This window comes from Sinohyriopsis cumingii, chromosome 9 (assembly GCF_028554795.1).
Source record: "Sinohyriopsis cumingii isolate HCF-2022 chromosome 9, ASM2855479v2, whole genome shotgun sequence".
Lineage (NCBI taxonomy): Eukaryota > Metazoa > Mollusca > Bivalvia > Unionida > Unionidae > Sinohyriopsis > Sinohyriopsis cumingii.
This window is the reverse complement of record NC_142969.1, coordinates 34499255-34525009: the sequence shown is the minus strand read 5'-3', so window position 1 is coordinate 34525009 and position 25755 is coordinate 34499255. Positions and strand designations below refer to the sequence as shown.

General features: G+C 36.6%; 1 protein-coding gene across 1 annotated transcript in view; it reads right to left on the bottom strand.

The window, feature by feature from the left end:
- Nucleotides 1–3519: 3519 nt before the first annotated feature.
- The window catches only part of LOC149791522 (beta-1,3-galactosyltransferase 5-like), a 47187-nt gene continuing 24951 nt past the window's right edge, over nt 3520–25755 (bottom strand). The window contains exon 2 of the mRNA XM_089969212.1: nt 3520–6516. Coding sequence (XP_089825338.1) covers nt 5384–6493 — 1110 coding nt within the window. The 5' untranslated portion in view covers nt 6494–6516 and the 3' untranslated portion in view covers nt 3520–5383. The remainder of the gene's footprint in view (nt 6517–25755) is intronic.

Sequence of the window (25755 nt, the reverse complement as noted above, 5' to 3'; positions counted from 1 at the left end):
GTATATCAAATGTAGTGGAAGACGCACTGAGGAACGCCTACACAAACATATCGTAATATACTGGGCACAGTAATCAATGGCATTAGAGTATGTGTATTTTCTGTTTGATAGTTGATGACTAAGCATAAAAGAATGCTGTTTGCAACCTAATGTTGAGGATTATTTTAAGAACTGTCCTATATCGGTATCCTCCAACTATAAAGAGGTTAAATGCGTGTACTTTTATGGGTTTGTTTTCAATCGTGGCATAATCTTAAAAGTCATTAACAGCACAAGCAAGAAAGGAACTGTTAAATTTAAATGTCATATTAAGTCTCTTTGAGAACTCCATTTTCAAATATCTTTAAGGCAAAAATAAAATTGTATTCATATACTGCTAGGAACGCCCAATAATACATATACAAACTAAAGTTATAATTTAAAGTTAACTTGAGGTGATCATTAATAATATTGTACAAAGTGAATTAAACAGTTACTAATTTCACGTCGTATGTGTGAGATTTGGATCATTCAAGATGTGTCTGACGACAGTGTGCTTTTACCGTATTCAAATAGAGAATAGAGATTTAAATTAAATGAGACGTCCAAGATTGTATAACAGGATAAGAAGTTATTTACGGTGATAATATTACATGAGCTGAATATTTAGTATCGACCATTTTGAAAAAGTGGGTATTCTTATTTCCACTCAGTGCGCTTGCCCTACTTTGTACCTCAAATTTCGGGAATCAATGCAACTATGTCGAATTGTTATAGTAAAAAGTTGTAAAACTTAAAATACCCAAAATTAAAGCCTAACACCTCGAGATTCAAGAATTTACTGTGTTCATCCCGTATACAGATAATATTTCTCCTTAACATGCAAATAAACAATTCTGGTTTTAGGCTGATTTTCTTTCATATATTTACAAATGATATAATGAATAGTGTAAAAACAAATTTCGGATTTAACTTCCTTTGCTGTTAAGACCCCTTTAAATAATTCATGTCAGCTCACTTTCCTATGATAAAGAGCCTTCACGCAATGATCAAAACAATGCATGAGGAGAAGTTAACATGTTGATAACATTAGGTTTACCCAATTCATTTGATAGGGAAGATAACTGCTTATAATCAAAAGTTGCTGAAAACAGAATAAACATTAAAGTTATATCTGATTTTGATTAATTTTGCAGGTGCTTTATATTGCACAATGTCACTACGCGCTAATCTAATCAAATGATTTTTTTAAAAAGTTGTAGAGCTACCGAATGTTGTGTGTATGTGTATGTGTGTGTGTGTGTGTGTGTGAGAGAGAGAGAGAGAGAGGAGACAAAGAGAGAGTTATATAAATATTACAAGTCCAGGGAGTATCTGAGGAAAAGTATTCAATGATTTAAATGAAATGCTTCTAATATGTTTTACATAATATTTAAAAGAGTCGCAGACGTTGGAATGTGAATTCTTCATCTGTAGTTAAGCTATCATTTTGTAATTCGTTAATAATTTTGCAAAGAAATATGCTTAAATATTTCGCTACTAGTTTGTTCTATCTTGTCATTAGCCGTTGAAATTTCAAAGTATTCGGTGTTATGTAATAATACTCTTAATCACGTTCAGTGTATTCTCCCTAAAGAATTCACACTCAAAGAAGAAGTAGAATGAATCAGCCAAAACATTATGTGACATTGTCTGTATCTATCTTTCTGTACGTTTGTGATAATGTCTAAACTTATGTACTACAATTTCGGGAAAATAATTAAAATACTTTAGTCCTTTGATTTAAAAACTGCAAGATTGTCTAGAGATATTTTATATGTGCCTGCTCTTTGCGTGACGTGTTCGAAACAGCGCTCCGTATGCATGTGTTCACATTACTGACAAACATATCCCAGCAGGTTATGCCTCGTTTGTAGCAGTAATTGCATTTGAAAGAAATTAATGTAATTTGAGTGCAAGGGACATTTCTGAAACCAACTGAAATCACACCTGTCCGCTTTGTCATTCGACACCAATGCTGCTTTTTATTATATCTAAGTTATATTTTTCGTTCGTTAGCCAATCGCCGGGAACTCCCAGAGTATAAACATTAATGATTCTCTACTTCACCTCCATTGGATGCAATAATGAGCAATTCTGTTTTCAGTGTATCACTACTTTACAGTACACTTTCACATGGTCTTGGGAGTTGGAAATGATTTAGCCGGCATTAAATATAACTGAACTGTCTACAATTGGTACCTACTTTACAATAAACCTTCATATATCCTTGTGACGTTGCAGCACATTTTGTTAGCAGGCGTGTCAAGCTTACCTTTACCTGATTCAAATTTATTCAGCTTGTAGCTGCAGCTGAGTAGGTGTGGTACCCGTCATGCACTTGGCCAGCATGCGACACAAGGGAATTGTAACCAAGACAATTTATTTTATCATTTAATTAATATATCATTCTGGAGTTGCAGTTCACTCATTCGTATTTTCAAGTTTTGTGATCAGCATATGCTACAAGATTGATTGATATTTATCTTTTGTAGATATACTCATAATATATTTGTGAGCGACTAATATTTCTCAGAGTCATTGCTACTCTGTCAGATTGTGATAGCAAGAAGTTGTAAAACTTAAAATACCAAAATTAAAGCCTAACACCTCGAGATGCAAGCATTTACTGTGTTCATCCCGTATACAGATACTATTAGTTTTGAGTTGTGGAAATGTGTTGTTCAAATAATCGTAGGTGGGGTTAAGTAGTGAATTTAGGGGATAACTTGGAATAGATGTTGGAATGTGCAGTGCAGTGTGGGCGTTTGTGAAATTTCACGTGTTCTAGGTTTCTTTATTAGCATCGATGCGTTGTTGTTTCATCGCCTTCTGCGTTAGTGCGTCTATAGGGATCGGCTTCTCCTGTCTGTCACATAGTAATCACCGTTTTCGTCTCTTCGTGTTTCAAACTTCTTGTCGCCACCATAGCTCAGTAAATAATACATATATCTGGAATGATATTTAGTAGGCGATTTGCTTATTACATGTTACTTTTAAACGCTTCGTCTTCTAAGGTCCAGTTTTGACAGAATTATTCCTCATTCTTTCAAATGTGTATTGTACCTACAACATATGAGCATATTTAACGTGTATGTTGTCTAGTATATAATACGGATGCCGTTGTGGCCAGAAAAGAGACACATATATTGCCATTCACAAAAACAATAGCAACGACATCTTCTTGTTGGAGGCAAATTAAACTAAGAAGAGAACATTCGTTGCAAGTTTGACCATACATATAATTTCCTCTATATAAAGAAACGACCTATGCTCGTGCGATCAATTGTTTTTGAGCAGGAAAATGTGGATTATCAAATATAACCTGATCAATGATAGATTTGTCTCGTCATTAAGTGCTAGGTTGGCATTCATCAGTCATGGTATGCCGATTGCTCATTTGGCACAAATTTGTGAGAGGGTATATTGATTGGGTGTATCTACCAGGGTGCCTGGCATGAATCTAAGGTGCAATAAAAGAAACAAAAATCAATTGCGGTAAGAGTGACATTTTTAATGGTGATATTTTTAATACTACATGAACAGTTTTATACATGCAGTCACTGCAGACGGACAAACAATATATGTAATGGAGTTGGAACAAAACTACACGAAAGGAGGGGTTTACTGACGACAAGCCATGGAAATAGCACTGTATTTCAAACTGCTTATGCATTTGTATAATTATTCTTCAACTTGTCGAACCTTTACCTAAGTTAATCCCGAGTGTAGAAGACTTTCAAACTATATTGGGCTGGAGTTGCAAGATATTATTCTTCAAATGAAACTAGTAAACACCAGGGCAAACGAAGCATAAAGCACGACATACCCTTGATTACAATGTTTGTATTTCGGTAGTAGTAAATATACTGTGTCTGGGAACAAAAGTTTCTATACGTTTAAGTGATTATCCAATACTTGGAAGATTACTCCACTTAATGTATGATTTTAAACCACAACACATTTGCTTCACTTTTTTTATGTCTATACAGTTTATATTGCTTTTTGTGTAGAATGGTGTCGTCGTTTATAAAATAACCTGATTACGGCTACAATGAGTTACATAGTAATATAATTGCCTCATATCATTTGGAATTGATGGTGCCTATCCGATATTTTGAAAAGCATACTTAATAGTTCGTATTACTGTATTTCAATCACGTAGACGATGATCACGATTCGTTTTGAATGTCAATAAAAATGGAAAATTGATTCAGTAAACTGGAATAGTTCGCTACACTTCGAGACATACTTGAATAAAATTTCACTGCATGCATTCCCCGTCCTTTTTATGTACTTTGTACTTTTTCTACCAATTTTCGGATTTAATAAACAAGTACACTTTGGGCAAGAAAGGTAGCTTATGAATCACTTTAGACAATCTTTACTTGCAATTTTGTTACATAGGACTAATACGTTGTTTCTATTGTCGCGAAGCATCTTGAATCACTATATTACCTACCGTCAGTTTTAAGTCTCGTGTAATTTAGAAGGGATATATAGTTTCTAATACAAAATATAGAATATGAATTCTAACCGAGAGGTTGTGTCTGGTAAATATACGATCCTCTTTAATATAAAAAAAGCTTAATGTAGAATTATTATGTCGTCATAGTATATACTCATTTAGCCATGAGGCCCAAAAAGTCCATGTTTATTTGCCGATGGCTTCATTAACTTTAGCTCAGTTTCCTTTACAGTTGTTACCATAAATCCTAAATTTCTAACATATTGCATGTTTGTGTCGTAAAGTATTCTTATAAATATATGCACCCTATTCCTTTCGGATGTAAAATCAATGGAAAATATCTGACAGTTGCTTTTCTGCGAAATGCAGTACGTTTGCACAGAAATATCTTGAAAGAAATTGTATTGTGTTGAATTTCATCGGAAAACCACACTAACAAACTAATGCTGTTTTGTTATTCACGTGTTTTATAATGGGTAGTGACCGTTTTGCTATTTATATGCTGTATAATGGGTAGTTGGTGTTTTGCTATTTATATGCTGTATAATTGGTAGTTGGTGTTTTGCTATTTATATGCTGTATAATGGGTAGTTGGTGTTTTGCTATTTATATGTTGTATACTAGCTAGTTAATGTTTTGCATTATATATTGTATAACATGTACAAGCATACATAACTTGGCTTATTTATTCTTATGTGTCTGCTTTAGTTGCATTAATTGTACTATTTAAATCACGGACATAATTGTAAAAGCCATGTCCATTCATAACATTTGCCATTATATTTATCTTTAACATTCACCTTTGCTGGCGTCAAATCACTTGATCAATATCGACTGCAATCCTTGTTTTCATTGATATCAATACTCAAGTTACGGTAAGCATATATCTGAATGATGTCATCCAAATATCGAACATATGTTCTTGTCATAAAGCGTGGGTTGTTTGCAGTCTTTCACTCCCACCTGTGTTGTCAAGTTCCACAACAGGTACATACATTTACTATTAATATTTGTGACTGTTATTTTTGAATGGAATTTGCAGGGGTTGATTTTTCTCTCTAACATATCTGTGAAGTGTTGAATTTTAATATCCAAAATAACTCGTAGCACACCAGTCAGGAAAGCATCATCCACTGGGCAGTAAGGCAATCTCTCTGCCAAGTCCAACATATCACATATTACGTCGTAAGGCAAGATGTATGCTGTTCCGCTGACGTAAGGTGGGTATCGAAGGCTTGGAAGTTCCTCTTTCTTAACTGCATATTTACCTTTTCTCATTACCTGTCTGCCATTGCGAAAGAGGTAACCGTGAATAGTTTTATTGTTGATATTCGAATCTGTCAACAGGTATTTGAACATTGAGGCTACATTAATAAATGTGTCATCGTCAGACTTGATAACATAGTTGATACCTCCGCAGAATGTTTTAATCCATCTCAGACCGTACATCATTTTTATTGTTAAATTGTATCTCGACTCCATGAAATCAAACTGAACTATGTCTTTGTACAGGGTACTTTCGCTTTGCACAAGATTGTCAGATACAATTTCATCTGCCATTCTTCCAAGCATGAAAACCAATTTAGTAGATGTATTGAAAGCCAAGCTACTCCGACTAGCAACGCTACCCCACGTGTGTCTGATAGCTTGTCTCTCTTCTGTGTTCTTCGGTAAGGAGAGTACAAACATCAGGAAAGACGGCGGAGATGAAGCATTGCAAATATTCCTACCGTCAATTACGTACCTTGCTGCATAAGGTGTGATTACTTCGTCCCAAAAATGGCCATATATCTTTTTGATTGATTCGATTCTCGATTTCATTAAAAGGTGCGATGTGGGTAGAACATTCGGAAGGCGAGATGATGTTTGCACAAACGTTTCGTTAAACACATTTTTTTTTAAGAATGCGAATGCAGCACGACAGACAAATTCTGTGCTGAGAAAGGTAATAAGCGCAGATGCAGTGATCAAACTCAAAACGATACACGTGGCGTTCTTCTTTCTCATTCTATTAGCTTTGAGCTCATATTCTGAAAAAAAAGAAAACTAGATTTATGTTTGTATGGCACATCTCTGCGCTATTTTCCCCCACCCATTTCATCTGTGCTCCTTAGGGCTTATTCAGTCAGTGCAATGATGTACCTAGACACCAATGCTGGTTTTAAATTATATGCTCTCTTGTGAAGCTAATTGTATGCATGCATATATTTGTGTGAGATGAGAATATCAATAATATCTAGAGACCCATGGTAGCTCAGCTGGTAATGCGTCAGACTCGTAATCCAATGGTCGCGGGTTCGATATACATCCAGGTCGGCCTGAGTCGCTGCCTTGAGAAAAGCGCCTGGCTCTAATTTGTTTGGCGTGATACAGCTAATAATGTCCCAAAAGTGCCTTTAAGAGTCCCAAACAAAAACAATAGGTTCGATGTTATAACCTAGGGGCTTAGTCTTTGGGCTGTGGAATGAAGCGTGGATTTTATAAAAACAATATCTTAGGCCGATCTTGGTTGCATGACACTTGTTGTTGTTGTGGAGTTTAACGCCATTTTTCAGCACACGATAAGCTATACATGACGGCCAGTATTAATGGTGGAGGAAGAACCCGGGAAAAGCCCGGAAAGAACCACCGACCCACGAGAAGTTACTGGCAAGCTTTCTCGCATACTCACATTGGCTGAATCCGAGACTTGAACTGGCGCAGACAGAAGTGAGATGACAGTGATCCTTAATGGAGAGCGCTTTAGACCACCCGGCCACTCGGGGCCCCGGTTGCATGACACAATTCATCGTGTGATACCCTGTAATTATATTCATTGCTATTGTTTGGGGTATCTTCAGTAACTAAATCTCTTAACGAAAAAGATTGAGTTAGGGATATGTGTTGTGTGCATATCTGAATTATGTATGCCAAATATTGGAGGGTCACAATAGCGTGCTAGTTATGGTCTACATGTATCACCTTTATACCCATGTTAGTAATAACCCAAGTGTATATTACATTCAATATCTTAACTTATGCATATTGCCACTTTGATTAATGATCACACAAGCCAGTTCTCGGACATGTAGTACTAACAATTGGTTATTTTAAATTTGTTAAAACAACCCATACCTACTTCTAGCCCCATAAAAGGGGATATATTTAAATGTTCAAACTCATTATATACATTGTAATAACATCAGTAATCATGGACTTACGTTCAACTTTGACATCCTGAACTTGTGCAACATTAGAAAAACAAGCACGGATCAATACACGGTTGGGTGGGAATCATGTCAGCCATTTCTTTCATGAATAATGATAAGTACAAACAATATGGAAATTTCCGTTTGTATGATCTCTAAAATCAAATTTTTTATAATTTTGTTAATTATTTGGATTATTTAATTTTTGGAGTGCTTCTCTGTTTATACCAATCTTGGGTTCTTTTCTCAAAGAATCGATATGACTAGGCACAATTCGAAACAGTGAACCCAAAGAACGTGTTTAAATATTTTGTAGAAACTATTTGCCAAAGACCGTTCCAAAGTGTTGCCCTTCATATCATATGCAGATGTTGTGGAATGACGCTGAGGCATTAGGAAACTTACATAGAGGCTCCAGGTGAAAAGGACGGAAGGCAGTTAATTGGTTTTGACAACTTCAAAGTGGTATAGAAACATAAATTAAAAACGTATTGAACATGCTGTAGCAGTTTCGTTTCACTCCTCTGCTTCACTAACATCAAATAAAGGATGCTAATGGCTCAAGCATAACAATCAGACAAACAAAATTGCTAAAGAGTAGAGGAAACAATACCGAAAACAATGTTAATTATGTAAAATGAATGCTGATTATGGCATTAGATGTATATGTTAAGTTAGTTCTGTAAGCTTTTGCTGGAGGTTACAACGTTTTCTAAACTATCTGGGCACGAACTAAAATAAACTAAGCCTAAGTTTCTGTTGCAGAAATCTAACAAATCATCGATATTATCAAATTAGTTCGACAGATTATCGCTTAACATTTCAAAACCGTGTTGTTAGAAACATGCTTTGTACTCTAGCAAGGGGTATAGTTTACTGTAGTTTCTATGCTTTATGTTCTGTTCTTGTTTTTACCTTGAGGGCGTGTAACCAAATATTGTCACTAAAGAAACTTAAAGAAGACCAGAAACCAATGGAAATATAGAATAATAATAAAAGTACTATAGCAGAAAACCTTATTCTGAAGTATCCTATGCGACCGTAATGCCAATATTTAAATATTGGCCTTGCTTCTAGGAGCTGAATTTCCGTGACCTCGTATGCAAAATTTCCGCGCCTATTCGGTTACTTTCGGGATGTGACGTCATAGTAGCGACTCCACCAGCCCAAGTGGGAGTTGCCAGAGTAAAAATAATGCCGTTTTCCGTTGCTTACGGGTGTAATAGAACATTAAGAAAAGCCTGTGGACAACATTTTTTTTTTCTTTTCCTAAAGATAAAGGCATAATGAAGGAATGGATACATTATTACAAACGAGTCGATTTCAAAGCAACACCATACAGCACTCTGTGCTCGTTACATTTCTAAAAGGAATGTTACGAGAGGATCATTAAAAAATGGAAGCTCAAGGATACGCAAATGCTAGGCCTAGACTAAAAGTTGGGGCTGTTCCAGACATACCTTTGGATATCATAAATCCTGGGAAAAGTGTTAAACGTGTGAGTTACGAAAATAGGCAGAAGGCAGAATAAGTGACCACAAAATGCAACAATCAATTCACAGATCTTTTATCTACACCAGCCGTGCTAAAAACAAATCGGATAGCCCGACACCCTGGGCCCCTCTGGTTTTAGTTTCTGCCCATCCTGTATTCAAAGTGAGGTGCCTGTCGGGCTTGTCGAAACAAAAATTGTTTGCCTGAGGAAACTTTGATCGGGCTGGTGAAATGAGTAAATGTATTTTCAAGAGGTTGACATACATGCCTTAACACGGCACAATCTAAATCAAATCACCACTGTCCTATGTGAAATTTAGACCTGATTTTAATCAAATGGAAGCTTTGCTAAACAAATAAGATTCTAAACCTGTCGTGTTTCGAGAAAACAAAATTTTCAGTAATCTTAAAAATATAAAAAATTAAAAACAAAAAATTTTCAGTGTATGCCTGTTACATGTAGTATGCATAAACGGTAACCTGTAATGATTGGAACTGATATAAAACTATCCCTTTGTCAGTTTAAATAGCAGCGATTAAAAGAAAAGTCAAAGTTTCACATTAACTGGCTGACAATATAAACTGGGGAGGAGAGGAGGTGAGTATTGACCCAACCCCTTGCCCCAATGTGCGAGCGATCATGGGACATGCCTTTTCTCCCTGTGATACGCCTTATTATTCCTACAGGACAAGCCCGGTTTGCATATTCTGGTCAGCTCTAGCTAAATTGCAAAATAGCTACAGTTTTGATTTAAGTAAGCAAACAATAAAGCCGGTGTGACTAATGAACATAATCCTTATCCTTGCATTGATCTTGTGAAAGCGACTGCCCTTTAGACATGCTTCAAAGAAACCATGTTCGACAGTGTGCGTATGTAAGCCTCAGCAATTGATTGCAAATAAGCGATGCAGATTTTGTTGTTACTATTGCCACTGCAGTCACAAGTTACCGTACACGTGGCAACTGTTTTCCCTACGTTTTATGCCCACCTTATTTCCTTAGGTTTAAGTCTTAATCCATGTAACACTGTTTGCTGAATAAAATATTTATTTTGAATTAGTTCTTTAAGGGCACATATGCTGCGTGGTATATTTTGTTTTATTCCTTGTTTTAATTTAATCATAGTGATTAAACTTTACATTTACGGTAGAGGAATGTCAGGTGTTATCTAGCCGAGTTTCTTTGGCGGAAATGGAGATGCGATTTTGATTGCAGAGAAAATTTCAGGGATCATTCGTTTAAGCTAATTGGTGACAATTTTATTCTTTTTTTCTCTCTTTTTTTTACTATAGTACTGTTGTAGTTGTTTAAAAACATCTGAAGTTTACTTGAATAATGTTTAATCTGCACGTTCTACTTACTGAAGAAAAACAAAACTGTTGTGTGATGTTAATTATTTCGTCCAGTGCCGGATTTAGACGTGTGCGTGTGATTTAAATTTTTAACGTAGCTTTAACAATTTTTCAGTCATATCGCTACGTTGTCTGCAGTGTGGCAGTTTAGACTGGATTGCAAACGTTATATCTTTTTATAAATGGTTTGGTGTTGGGCTTGTTTCTTCTGACAAATGAAAAATTGACAGACATAATGTAATAATCGGGACTTCGCTGAGAAAAATTAATGAGATAATACGAGATCGGGAGGTAGATGAGGAAATTCCCCCAAAATCGGGAGGTATTTCTCCCTGCTTGAGGGTTGTCAGGTATTAACTGTCCGGGCTTGTGGAATTTCAGTCAGGGCTTGATTTTATTTAAGTCACCAGCCCGGTGCATGTGCCTAAAAAAATTCGTTTAGCACCGACCAGTACAGTACATAAACTATTATATCAGACAGCAGATTCAACTTTTGAACGTGCAACCCAAATGTGGTCTCCTCCTGTCTGCCTCGCTCGCCATGTTTATGTTTGTATTCGAGGACTGGCTAGTATTGCGTCACGGGACCACGTGATCTGTCGTCTCATCAAAACTCGGAAAAACTCGTCAATTTACGGAATCGTGATATCTTCCACGCAATATAATCACTACCCGCTTACGATATTTAATTTGTAAACATTACAGTCGAATTAAAATCTCTAGAGAATTACATACGTAAAAGGAAAATTTTGATTTCTGGTCTCCTTTAACTAGCTCCATTTTTTAAAATTAGAGAATAGTAGTAGAGGAGGGCGAATCCTACAAGTTTTCAGGCAAAGGGAGGGCGAAATAAGCCCTATATAAAACCGCGATGACGCTTCGTTGTAAACACAATTGTCGCCGTCGTTGCTGCGCTTTGTTGTCGTTGCCCTCCCTGCTGCTTCCTGCGTCCTTTTTTGAAAACCGATGTGCGAAAAAAAAATATTTGCGCGTCAGTTGTCATAAATTAAAAATTTAAGTTAACAATAATGGCCAACATTGGAGAAGCACATTCCGCTAAATTAGCTCGAAAGCGACTTGAAACAATAAAAAAAATTCTTCCTGTGAGAGATTCTGTAAGACAAAAATTACAAGCGCGGCAAGAAGCACAAGTTGAATTTGCGACAGGTGCAGAACAATTATTTAGGCCCGTTACAACAGCTACTGAAAAAGCTGCGGCGGTCACTGAAAGAGCTTTACTGGGAGATCCTAAGGACGGAACAAAAGGTATTCTTCCAGAGCTAAAACAAACCGTCGCGCAGACTGAAAAAATAGCAGCGACAACTAAAGACAAAAAAACTTTTACGAGACCTTCCAACTGACATAGTTGCAGCTCAACCTCCGTCCATCGGCGAAGAAATACTTGAGGGTATTGGACAAATTCGTACTGAACTCGCGTCTAAACCAATAAAGGAAAATATTGGACTGATTGCAAAATTTAGGAAGGATTTTATTGAAGATATTAGAAATACTAAAATAGAAAAATTGCCTGAAAAAAATATTAATTAGTATATTTAATAAATCTAGTATCTTAAAACCCGGTTCTGAAAAAGTAACTGATGATAATCCTATTAAATGGATATATCGCATATATGAAAACAAAAACAAGCCAGAGATGGTGATTTAGAATACAGAAGTCTTGATGAAGAAGTAAAGAGACTTTATAAAGAAACGCTGAAACAACTAGAACAACAACAACTCTCCCAGCAGGAACCTTCATATCAACTTCCTCCACCTCTGCAACAGATAGAACAACAACAGTCTTCTTCACCGCAGCAAAAGTTGATTTCGGAACTTAAAAAGTCTGAGGAGCTACTTAAAAAAGCAAAAGGAGAAAGAACACCCTTAAGACTATTTAAGAAAACAACAGAAGAAGGAGCAACTGGCAGTGGTTTGGGAAGTGGTCTTACTTGTCCTAACAATATCATCAATGACGTGTCGCGGTTAGAAGTTCTCATAGGAGGAAAGCGAGCTGGAAATAACTCGCCAGAAATAATTAATGAAGCAGCTGGTATCTGTCAGCGATTATTTAAAGGTGGTATCATGGATGCTAGTATATACCGAGAACTTATTGATGAACTCGCGGACGGTGTCAGTGGCTACTACAGCGACTAGTTAAATAAGTAACTAATTAAATAAAATGATCGTACACAATACTCATCGTAGACCAGTTATGGTCAGGGTTGTAATTTCACGAGTACCCGTATACAGGATGACCTATGAAAATGGATTCGGTGATGTTGTTCGGGGTTTATTCGCGAGGATGGCTCCTTAAGCAATACCGATCGCAAAACAATTATCGATGAAAGCTATTGACGTTATTAAAGATAAAGCTACTGGCGCTGTTGGTAGAGCTGCCGGTAAAGCATTCTTGGCAATTAAGGATAGACTAGCACGATTAATACGCAGATCCCAAGGGGGTCTACCTCAAAGAGGTTCGGCGGTAAAATTACCAGCCACCGCAGACATGCCTGCAAATGTTAGTAAAGTAATAAATGAAGCCGCAAATCAAAAACTAGGAGCGCTGATAAATCAAGGGGCTGAACAAATAAACACAAGTCTGGTGGCGGGAAGTGGTCTTCGTTTTAGACGATAACTCTTATAATAAAATGTTTAGACGAAAATCCGACACAGCATTCGACATAGACGAACCGGTTCTTAAAAATGAATCAGTGCGTGATTTTCAGTATTATTCTTATGACGCACGAAACCCAAATCAACGAGGACGAATTGAATTACAGGTTCAGGATACAAGTAGATATTTTTTACCCGCCGAAGCATTTATTGAAGTAGAATGTGAAATTATAAGAACAGATGATACAATATACGGGAATGATGTTAAAATTGGTTTTGTCAATAACGGAATTATGGCCTTGTTTAGTAGTGCCATATATATGATTGATGGAAAAAATATCGAATCGATTCAGAATGATGTCGATGTTGCTACAACAATAATTGGTCTAGCAAGATATTATGATGATTATACAAGATCAGCTGGTCCATCAATGATGTTTGCCAAGGACACTTCTAATTATCCTAACAGTGATCAGTTTATTATTAGACGACCAAAAAACCGCGCTGCTCCTAATCCTGCTGATATCGACGTGGAAGATATGATTATTAGCGCTAATACAGAATTTAATTTTCGTTTTCATACACGTAGACAAATGTTAAGCGCTGCTCGTAGAAATTTTTCATGTTTGATTCCGCTGTCGCATATCTTTGGGTTTTGTAGAGATGTCAGAAAGGTAATTTTTGGAGCAAAACATACGGTTGTGCTTGTTAGAAAAAATGACGATAATGATGCTTTATGGCAACCCCTAGGTGACGCTGGTAAGGTAGAAATAAAAAAAAACTATCACTGTGGATGCCGGTAATGACTCCTGCAATTGCTGAAGAACAGCGACTGCTTTCTTTTATGGATCAAGGTGGTAAATTGTTGTTATCGTGGCTTACAAAAACCACAGATAGAATTCAGAGTAATAATAATGGTTTATTTACATGGCATATAGCATCACAGCAGGGAGTTTCCGCACCGCGACATATTTTCATTGCTCTTCAAGATGTTACACGAATATACTCACAAATACGGAGTCACGTGATATTTGATCAACTTGGTATCACTGACGTTTCTCTGAGAATAAACGGACATCAAGAACCGTCTGAGAACATACTGTTAAATTTTGATAATAATCATGTTGCACGTGCATATCAAAGCTTGACGAAATATCTAGCGCGTGATCTAAATATTGATACTGGTTTGCAAATATCACAGTTCGATTTTATATCTCATTATCCAATCTATTACTTCTCTCTAGAGCATCTTGATTTAACTAGACAGTCTGTCGTTGATGTGCACTTTCGGGCTAATGTGAATAGAGGAGCCATAGCTGATTACAGAGCAATCGCTGTTATACTTTCTGATAGAACAATGTTACTTGAAGGTGCTGGCGGCCGACAGAGATTCGTTGATGCACCAGTGGAAAACATGTAACATTGTTTTAACAATGTGTAGACAATTAGATCAATCTCGTATTAAATAAAATGTCATACAGTCACGTTAATGTCACTCTGACTCCTGGTCAGGCGAAAAAATTACAATCGAAAAGCGCGAGCGCATGTGGGGCAACGATAAGACTAAAAAATGATCAAATCGCTAATGGTGGTCCAAACAAGTTATCGATGACTAAAACCCAACTAAAACATTTCAATAAAGCGAAGCAAGCGAAAACTGGAACTAAACTTGATTTCGCTCCAAAAGCCATCAAAGATATGGTTAAAACCGGTGGTATATTTCCTCTTCTCGCCGCGATACCAGCGCTGATTGCCGCTCCCGCAGTTGCTAAGGCCGCCGCGTTAGGAGCTGTTGGAACGGCAGCTGGAATGGCATTAAAAAAGGCGACTGGAAAAGGATGCAAAAAAGGGACGCGGGTTAAGACTTCCAGGAACTCCGCCCTCATGGTACCCAAAACGGTTCTAGGTTTTACACCATGTCAAATTTTGATTTACTCGATGCTGTTAAACAATTAAATATAAAAAAATTTCAGAGGCGTTTTTATGAGAGATCAGCTACCAGCACAACCGAATAATCCAGAAACCGGAATTATTAATCTCGATAACAGTAACGGTCCAGGAACTCACTGGGTTGCTTACGCGATCGATCCAAAGCGGAATTGTCTATTTCGATTCGTATGGGTTAGCACCGCCAGTTGAATTTCTAAAATATACAAAACACATCCCCCTGTCAAAGACAGGGACAAAAGTTTGGTACTCAACGCTACCAACACAAACACTGACCGATCCTCCGATATGTGGTCGTGAAGTATTAAATGTTCCCGCCGAGATATCAAAATCAATCAAACCACCTCACAAAGTCGTGCATGAGTATACCGCGGGTCAATTTAAAGAGTTTCCTATCAAATAATGGTTGATATTTACGGAAGATCTCTTCTCAACAGAAAAGTGAAGCGCGCCGATATAGATTTATCAAAATATGCGACCAAAGATGAAATCGATAATCTTTTAAGTCTGACCGGGATAGACCCAGATGAGGTTGTTATTTTTCCGGACCGACACGGAAAACTAAAAACCAGTGATATCAAATGGCATGAAATAATTCGTAGGGTTATTGGAGCTACTCCGGGTAACATCCCTGTGTTCACTGATAGCGGAAAAATCAAAGATTCGCTGATATCAATCGCGGCGTTAAGAGATGATACGCAGAAAGCTGCAGGGGAACGTGTAAAAAGACCGGCGACACAATGACAGGTGAACTCAGCATGAACGGAAACAAAATAGTGGTTTTAAGAGATCCAACATCCCCGGAAGATGCCGCAAACAAACAATATGTTGAGGCGTTATTTACAACCGTCGGAGACATACTCAATACTCGTTTAAGAAATACCGGCAACACAATGACAGGTGATCTCAGTCTCTACGGTAACAAAATAACCGTGTTAGCGGATCCAACATCCCCGAAAGATGCCGCGACGAAAAGTTATGTTGACACCGTTGACGGTAAACTAACCACGTTACGGGCCGAGTATGATGTTCACATAAACGCGTTCACAAGACTTCGAAGAAACTTTCAAAAAACTAATGAAACCGCAGAGGAATTCTTTGGCACTCCGCACACCGTTGACATAAAACTTTCTCATATCAAGACCAACATTGACACGATCAAACAAACACAGCAGGATATCGTAAGTGGGATTCCTGATATCGTTAACAAAACCAGTTTGATTAAAATCCCATCTGGAGTTACTCCCGGGCATATTACCAACATAGTATACACAGTATCATCTGGATTTGCAACATGGTCTAAACAAAATAATACTATTAAGTATACAGCAACAGTCACTGGAGTGTACAGACTGTGTTCAGTGCTGCAAAATTTGAAATTTTCACAACATATCCCTGGCGACATTCCACTGACAAGTTTTCCGGGGTTGTGACTATCATATTAAATAGCGGAACCGAAGAAACATTTATACTGGAATCTGCCAACAAGAAATTGACCGCAACATCTTACTGGTGGTGTTTGGAATTTGTAGCTGAAACGCCTCAATTGGTTACTGTGTAAAATAATAAAATGGAGTCAGCATCAACGACAACTCAAATGACAGAGTCATTAAATGCTCAGCAATATAGATATGATCAAGTACGCGAATGGCAACCATAGTTAAAAAATACCATTAACGAATGCACAATAAAAGTAAAAAAATACAAGCGACGTGTAATCATCCTAGACACAATAGTGTATTCAGTATCCGCGATAGTTGCATCTACGGGAGTATTATTATCAGCGCTAACACCAGTGACAACTGCAATCGCGGTCACAATTACAGTTTAAACATCAACGACAATTGCAGGTGTTACTAATATTATCGCGAAAAAAATATCCTCATGCGCGCTAGCAAAATTACACGAGTATGAAAAGTTAAACAATACGGCCACGAGCGCCTACTCGAAATTGTCGTCGTTGATATCATCAAGTCTCGACGATACAGTAAATGGCAATGATATACGAGGAATACACCGGTCATTTGAAGCGACAAAAGATAAATAACAATGACGGAATTACTTCATCAAGCTCTGCTTGATATAGTCGCAAATACAAGCCCAAAACGAACGTCTTCGATAACAGTAATCTCGGCTAAACCAGAATTCAGTATTAATTTTCCAACTGCGATTCCAGTAAACGAGATCGTGTTAGCACAATTACGAGTATATCACAGTTGGCCCAATATCAGATCAAAATCGTTTGGTGGATTACCAGCAAATAATTCGTTTGTGTTTGCATATACTAATAAACCCGATGGTACACCAGACTGGAACGTCATTGGGATACCATCCGGGTCTTATGAAATCGAAGAAATCAATGAAGAATTACAACGTCGAATAAAAAATATCACAACAAAGGAATCTAAGATAATAATAACTGTTCATGAGCTAACGCTGTCTTCTGCCATCGAAATAAGCACCCAAGACTACGCCGTGGATATATATAATAGTTCGATTAGAATAGTGTTAGGATGGCCTCAAACTCCGCCACCAACGCCACCAATACCACCAGAACCTAAAAAGTCGGATTATGTCACGGAGAATAAATCATACCACGGAGTTAACCAACACCATCTACTACATTTAAGAGATAAGTACTCGAGTGACGTTCAAGTTTTATTTCATTTCAACAACAAAGACGATATTGATTGGCTCTTTACTAAAAACAATTATATTGGAGAGTCAACTAAACCCATTAAATTAGATCAAATTATTGAATTTTTTGAAATCATTAATCAAGAACACAAAACTCAACTGCAGCGACTACGACAAAGTTTCCAAGAACATCTTTTTGATGTGTCAAGTTCACGCAGCGAAATCAACAAACACGTAGAAATATTAAATCAACTTGTATCCGACTTGGAATATATCAACTAGCGAATAATTCAGGAAATAATTATGTTGACGGTTTGAGCAAAAATAAACAACGATTTTTGAATGCATATTCACTGACAGAAGCAACGCTGCCGGGTATAATGCAACCGAGTTAAGTAAATCAGTCAACGACATCATCAATGAGTTCTTTGATGACATACTTGCACAACACAGGCGAACTCTACCGGAGCCAACTATCCTCAGACATAACAATAGTCTTTCGGGTGACGACAGACATGTATCTCCGGGCATCGTAAATATAACCGAAGTGGTCGCGGTCAATCTTGTGTGTGATGCCATTGATGGCAGTTACAACACAGACACGACAGTATCAAATCAAGCCCAGCAAGGATTTGTTCTTTATTCATTTACTCCGAAAAATGTACCACCTGGATTTCTGATTGTGCAAGAGCCGATCAATCCAGTCTATCTGCGATGTCACAATCCGTGGCTGACCAGAATAAATTTTAAACTAACAGACCAGAGTGGTCACCTTCTTGATTTTCGAGGTGAAACACTACATATTAATTTTCTTGTGAAATCGTAGAAGTCGAAGACTTCCAAATCTTACGATTTTCAGTCTTTAGACTTTCAGTCTTAGAAGGCGCATGAATATTTTATTTATATATGAATTTTATGCACACTGTCCGATTTTTTAATTTTGATAGGGTGTTTACTAGTAAAAATCATAGAAATCGACCGATTTGCTAATTTTGACAGGGTGTTTACTTGCGAATTTAGTAAAAAGCACAAATATATATATATATATATATATATATATATATATATATATATATATATATATATATATATATATATATATATATATATTCTTTTACTGACAATTAATCAAGCGAGTATTATATAATGTACCACCGCGTAAAATGTTTCATACATAACAAAGAACAAAAAGAACTTCTTGATGAAGCTGTCAGTACCGGAAAAGTTACCACGGAAAAAATAATAGTTGACGAATACGGCACTGACGATTTTATACTGACTGATACGCAACTACAAAGACTAAAAAAGATCATATTGTGATCGCGCATTGCAGTATACCTCAAATTTTAGAATATATACGCATATTTAGATCTTAGATCTTTAAATATGTACCATCATATAAATGTTTTCGTGTATGACAAACAAGCCCTCGAGCAAGCAGTTAAGGCCGCATTTACCCAAGAAGAAATTAGCGTTAAATTCATTATTGACAAATACGGAGACGAAGATTTCTTACTAACACAGAAACAGATAGTCTCAGACGCGAGCATATTATTTCAATTGTATGTGACCGAGATCAAATTCTCAATTATGCTCACTCTTGCATTAAATCCCGCCGACTAAGGAAAATATTATCTGACTGATACAAGTCACCTTGATGAGGAAGTAAAAAAATTGATATATTTTTTTTACTTTCAATTTCATTTCCAAGTACTTGACTTCATTTCCAAGTATTTATAAGTCAACGGACATACAATTTTTTAGCCTTCTTACACGAGTATTTATTTTCTTCCTTGGTTCATATTCTTGGGCTAATTCCAATTTAATGTTTTCAATTACAAGAGACAACGAAACAAATTCATTTATTTGTGCTTCTTCTACTGTAGCCAGCGATTTATATCAATTAGTCTGGATCTTTTTTATAAATCGGTACTGAGCAGGCAGAATACAACGCCCTGCGCATTTAGCTTCATGTAGTGTTTCAAAATCAGACATGATTGTTTCATGATTTAGTTCATCGGATATATTAAATCCGCGCTCCTCTAATTTTTTCCTAGCAACAATCACATCATTGATATTTTCGTAATTCATATATATATATATATATATATATATATATATATATATATATATATATATATATATATATATATATATATATATATATATATATATATATAATTATATATATATATATAATTATATATATATATATATATATATATATATATATATATATATATATATATATATATACATATATATATATATATATATATATACATATATATATATATATATATATATATATATATATATATATATATATATATATATATATATATATATATATATTTAAAAGAAAAATAATTTGCACACCACATCTCCTTTGAGTCTCTAGGGTGTCTTATGACATCCTACCAAACTCAGGAGCGGAAACACAACCCCCATGTGAGCCCCTAACCTGTCAAATAACAGTCTAGAAGACCCAGAGGGCGTGTTTGCGAAAGGCAAAACATTCCCCATGTTGAACCCCTAGCCTACCTAAACGATATGCTAGCGTGTTCATATAAGGACAGATATATACATACATTTGTATGCTTCTAAGATTCCACCGCATCTTAGCAAGTTTACAGGGATATCACAACATATAGTATTTACATTTGCAAGCTTCTAAGGTGCCACCGCATCTTAGCAAGTTTACAGGGACAGTACAACATATAGTATTGACACTAATACACATAATATTTACATTTGTAAGCTTCTATGGTGCCAAATCATCTTAGCAAGTTTACAGGGACAGTACAACACATAGTATTTACATTTGTAAGCTTCTAAGGTGCCACCGCATCTTAGCAAGTTTACAGGGACAGCACAACATATAGTATTTTTTAATTAAGGACAGCACAGACAGATACGGGGTTATATTCTACGCTCAACAAAGTTGCACACCCTTCCCCAAATCAATCCGCGAGGTGTAAAATGTCACCCCGTCAGGGTGATAACGTGGAAGTTGTTGGGTTTCGAAACCCCGTACATAATACGGACGCTATAGTATATAAACTGACTGATACTTGGAAGTTCAAAAATAGCTCACTCGGTTTTTCGTACTTGTTTTCTTAAATATAATCGCAGAAAAAATACAGATGAACCAGAAAACCAAACGAGTTTAATAAAACAAGGATTTTATCTGTGAAAATAAAAATATTATTTATTGTACACCCGCCCGTGTGATAGTCTTTGATAAAATCCTTGATAAAATCAAGGAGAAGTAATTGAATACCCTGTTGTGATCGTAACACGGAGAACTGTTTACCTGATTGTAGTGTATATCGTTACAGTTAACAAGTTCTACAAAACTAGATTTTAAACATTAAATTTAAATTCTGAACTGGATTTTAAATTCTAAATTTAAGTTGGATCTAAATTTTAACACAGAATTTATATTGCTTATGAAAAATAACACTTACCTGTACTGACAAACGCGGAAGTGTTATATACTGTGACGCAGTGTGTATACAATTGGCTGTATACCGCTCTGCCGCGCTGGATAAATTGACATCTCAAGGAGTGTTCCGCAAGGGGAGGCATGAGCTATGCTTAACGGAGTTATCTCCCATTTACATTAAAAATCTCAGGATTTTAGTGAAGTAAATAATAAAAAACAATTTTTTGTTTATTATATTTTCTTGAGATGGCAGATTTGCATATATTTTATGCGACTCTTTGTACTGAGGTTATACAAATATCAAAATACTTGCCACCTGAGTTCATCGATTGAAATATTATTATTTCATTCGTATCTAAGTTTATGGATACAACCCCTTGACGCTTTTATCACTACGGCCAGTATTACCATATTTACAATTCTGGCTTTGTGTAACAACCCTCAGATTGGATAAATTATTGTCGGTTTTCACTCCTTTGATGCGATCGATCAGAAGGATCGTCTTGGATCTTCCCAAAGAAACATTCGAATACAAACCTGTGATTATGATAGGCTTTACCCACAGCAGTAAATCTAAGATAACCAACATTAGTAACAACACCAACTGGTTTTTTCAACCTGCAATGTCTGGCTATTCCCTCACAATTCGCTTCGTAATTCTTAATGATAGGATGTGAGACAAATTCTTGATTCATTTTATATATATATATATATATATATATATATATATATATATATATATATATATATATATATATATATATATATATTTGTCTAATTTATAATTTGTCTAAAAACTTAGTTATATAATCGCGCTCACATTTTAACGCATTATCGTTATTTTTTTGTTATAATATCTTTTAAGTTCAAGGTATCTTTTTTCCCCCGAAACTTGCACATAACTGTGTTTTACTCCTGACCCCAACACCACATCGCAGGCAGGGTATTGGGCCTAAACTCCCTCTTCACATGCTTTGGGAATGTTCCCCGCAGAATTCTTTCCTGCAGGATTTGTTACAAACAGTTACAGATCCAACTTCAGACCACTTGCACTGATTCATTATATATATATAATATTTCATATTTAAATGTTTGTCTTAAATATAATATGGAGGTGCTCGAAAGATTATCTGCAGTCAAGCCCTGGAAAGCTTCTAGATTCGATCTTGACAGACTAACCCCTGACTCGCGGAGACGAGCCCTGACTGATCTGTTTGATGTTATCAGGAAAGCCAAAAAAGAATTTAGTAATGATGGAGCATCTCACGTATGGTCTACATTTAAAATTATACGCGACACTGACTCTGTCAATGTTGACTCTGTCAAGGACGCTACAAGGAATGCTGCATGAGCGAAAACAATTATCGATTATCTTAATCAGAAATATTTTTTCAGAATAAAATTTATTGTGCAAGATGATTCCGATACGTGGACTATCCGTGATAAAAATGACCCTATCCCTGCTAATGAAAAAATCGTTCTGTTAAGTAAAGATTCCAAACCAGGAATGTTGACTGGGATTGATAAATCATATTACGCTCGAGCGTATCATGTGACCGCGGTCATTTATGGAATCTATCCGATAAAAACATCAAAAATCAATAAACTTGCCCCAATGAGATTGACAAAGTCAAGGCTGAATTGTGTAGCCGAGCGAGTAATGGAACATTTAAAAAATGCGATCCGCGGAAACGGTCTAACTGATCTAAGACGTTCCAAGATATCAGCGTGGGCTGAAAAAAGTCAAGGATACAGGAGCGTCAATAAACGATGTTGCCGAGCTAGAAAAAGCATTAAGATTTCCCATAACCGTAACAACAATAACATAAGAAGTATTATACAAATCGAAATATAATCGGAAAGGAGCTCCAATAAATATCATTGATCATAACGCTCACGCTTGGACTAGCGCAGTTACGATATTTCCGCGGGATCGTGTTGTGAAATATTACCCCGGTAAAGTATGTTTGATTTTATTTATCAAATAATTAAAACCGATCCAGTATCGGTGTTGTTGTTTAAAAGTTCCCAAGATGGCGAGTATGATCAATTTGTAAGATCTAACGGTGAATTATACCGGACGGAATCTCTGCAACAACAAATGAAACAACTCGCAGAGAGATACTCAGAAAACACTGAGCTGTTATTAACTAATTGTTTTACAGTTCCGAGTGTTGCCGCTCACGCTGCCAGAGAAAGAAATTCATGGAAGCCAACCCGAAGTGAGTTTCTCGAGGATATACAATTGAGTTGTGTCGAGCATGGACACGGCGGTTTGTGGAATACCAAGTATGACCACAAGGAAATCATTTCCGTGGACATGGTTGCGTGTTATCCGGGAAGCTTTCATGGGATGGGCGAGTGTAGTGGATATTTTAAAAGATTTGGACATCCCACGAACTGGATGACGCGATTTGCTATAAACGGTCCCTTACCCGATTTTGACCTGACAGGATTTGCTCGTGTGACATCGTTTGCGCTAGCTGAAGAGCTTCATCCAATTTGTTATGTTTGGTTTGGCAGACATTTCTCAGAGAAATGCTGGGCACCAATAGTGTTATTGCGATATATGCTTGACAGCCGAATACTGGTATCGTTGACGGTCAGTGAAGGAATTATATCATATCGACCGCAGACTTCGGTTTGGTTAATAACACCGGAGCGTATCAGTCTCGATGAAGTCATTGAAGAATATGCACGAGAGTGTCCCCATCAGACTATGGATGTCATTAACAATAACGCTCCTAATATTCTTAAGATTAAACTCGATAATAGTGAAAAAACAGAAAAAAGATCTCGATAGAAGAATAATCGGTAAATTCACTCAAGCTGGTGCATATGACCATAAACAACATCACTAACGATTGATTCTGGATGATGCTGAATTAAACTTTATAATTGCTGATGCCGCTGCGAGAAATATATTTTGCTATTGGGAGGACGCTTTCTTGTCCGACGGGAAAAAGTTAGGCACAATTGTTAGTTATATTAATGGAGAATCACCTCAATACACACATTTAAGATCATCGATGCTGGCATATGTTTCTATAAATTTGCTATCGCAAGTAAATAGATTTCCCGACACTGCAGTTAGGGTTGCCATGGATTCATTTTATATAGATAAAAGATATTCAGAATCACTGGCTCGTTTTACAAGCAATGAGTTCGTGGAGAATAAAAAAGGAAATGTTACATGGATATTGTGAATCCGCTGATGTTGCGGTTAAGGATAATTATTGTAAATCAGAATTATCAGAAATGTCGAATGCACCATCTGTGTATGATCCAATCACCAGACACAAAACCGTTTATTTGAACGGACCGGGATGTTCTCGTAAGACAACTCGAGCGATTGAATTATTTCGAAATTCAGATATGATTGTATTAGCACCAACACACAGACTTGCCAGGGAGATGAAACAACGAGGAGTTAATTATTGTACTTATCACAGCTTTTTCAAATACAGTGGTGGTGTATGAACTCCAGATCGAATGGGAACAAAATACGTTCCGCGGAATATTATTTTGGATGAAATAGGCACAGTGTCGTTAGATACATTAAAATTGTTCCTGGATTGGCTATTAACAAAAAATACTGCAGTGATAGTGTGCGGCGATCACGGTCAGCCACCACCTTTTGTTGGTCCATCTCCGCATTTGTGGTTAAAAAATTTTGTAGATTATTATGAATAAGTGTCTGATGATTATAGATCTCTTCATGCAACGTTGAAGGAATTTAAAACATTAATCAGATTACAACCGAATAAAATTAAATGTGAAATTATGCGTAAAATAATTTCAGAGACTTCAATGAGCGACTTTTGGAAAACGTGGAAACCAGACGATTTGATAGTGGCAAGTAGAAAGATAGTCAGAGACACACTTCAACAGCAGTTATTTCAATTACAACGAGAAAAGTTTCCAATGTTGGCAGTGCCATTGTTATAGACCAGCTGATACACGACTACAAAATATAAATGTTGATATTCCTGGGAAAACAGAGAAACAGAATTTAGTATTAAATGATATTGTCACAGTTAATGTCAGTGTTGTTGAAGATGCACTAGAAATGAACAAATCCCCGTGAACACTAGGATACACAATGACGATTCATTCATCTCAAGGACTGACTATTACTGATATAATTGTTTGGATCGTTGATGATCGCATCGAATGGTCAAACTTAGTTTACTTGTCATAAGAAAAAAACTCACCAGTTATAGAGTGACAAAAAAAATGATCGCGATTTCGACCTCGATGTTGAATTTATCATGACACTGAAGCAACATCAGAATAATCACTGTGCGAGCTGTAATTGTATAATGTTGTGGCAGTATTCGAGTCCAAGACAATTCACCGTAGACACAAAAGATAATAGTCGCTGTCATACACGACAAAATGTGATGCTGACCTGTCTTGAATATAATCGAAGTCGTGGTGCTGGCACCCTTGGTGCTAGTGAAGTGATTTGGGCGGTAATTGTGTGTCCTCGGGAATTACTTGTAATTGTTCACGTGTGAATCCACGTTGAGGAGCAGTTGAATCCAGTCTGTAGATTGCTGGTCTACCAGTGGATCTAGTTATGTTAG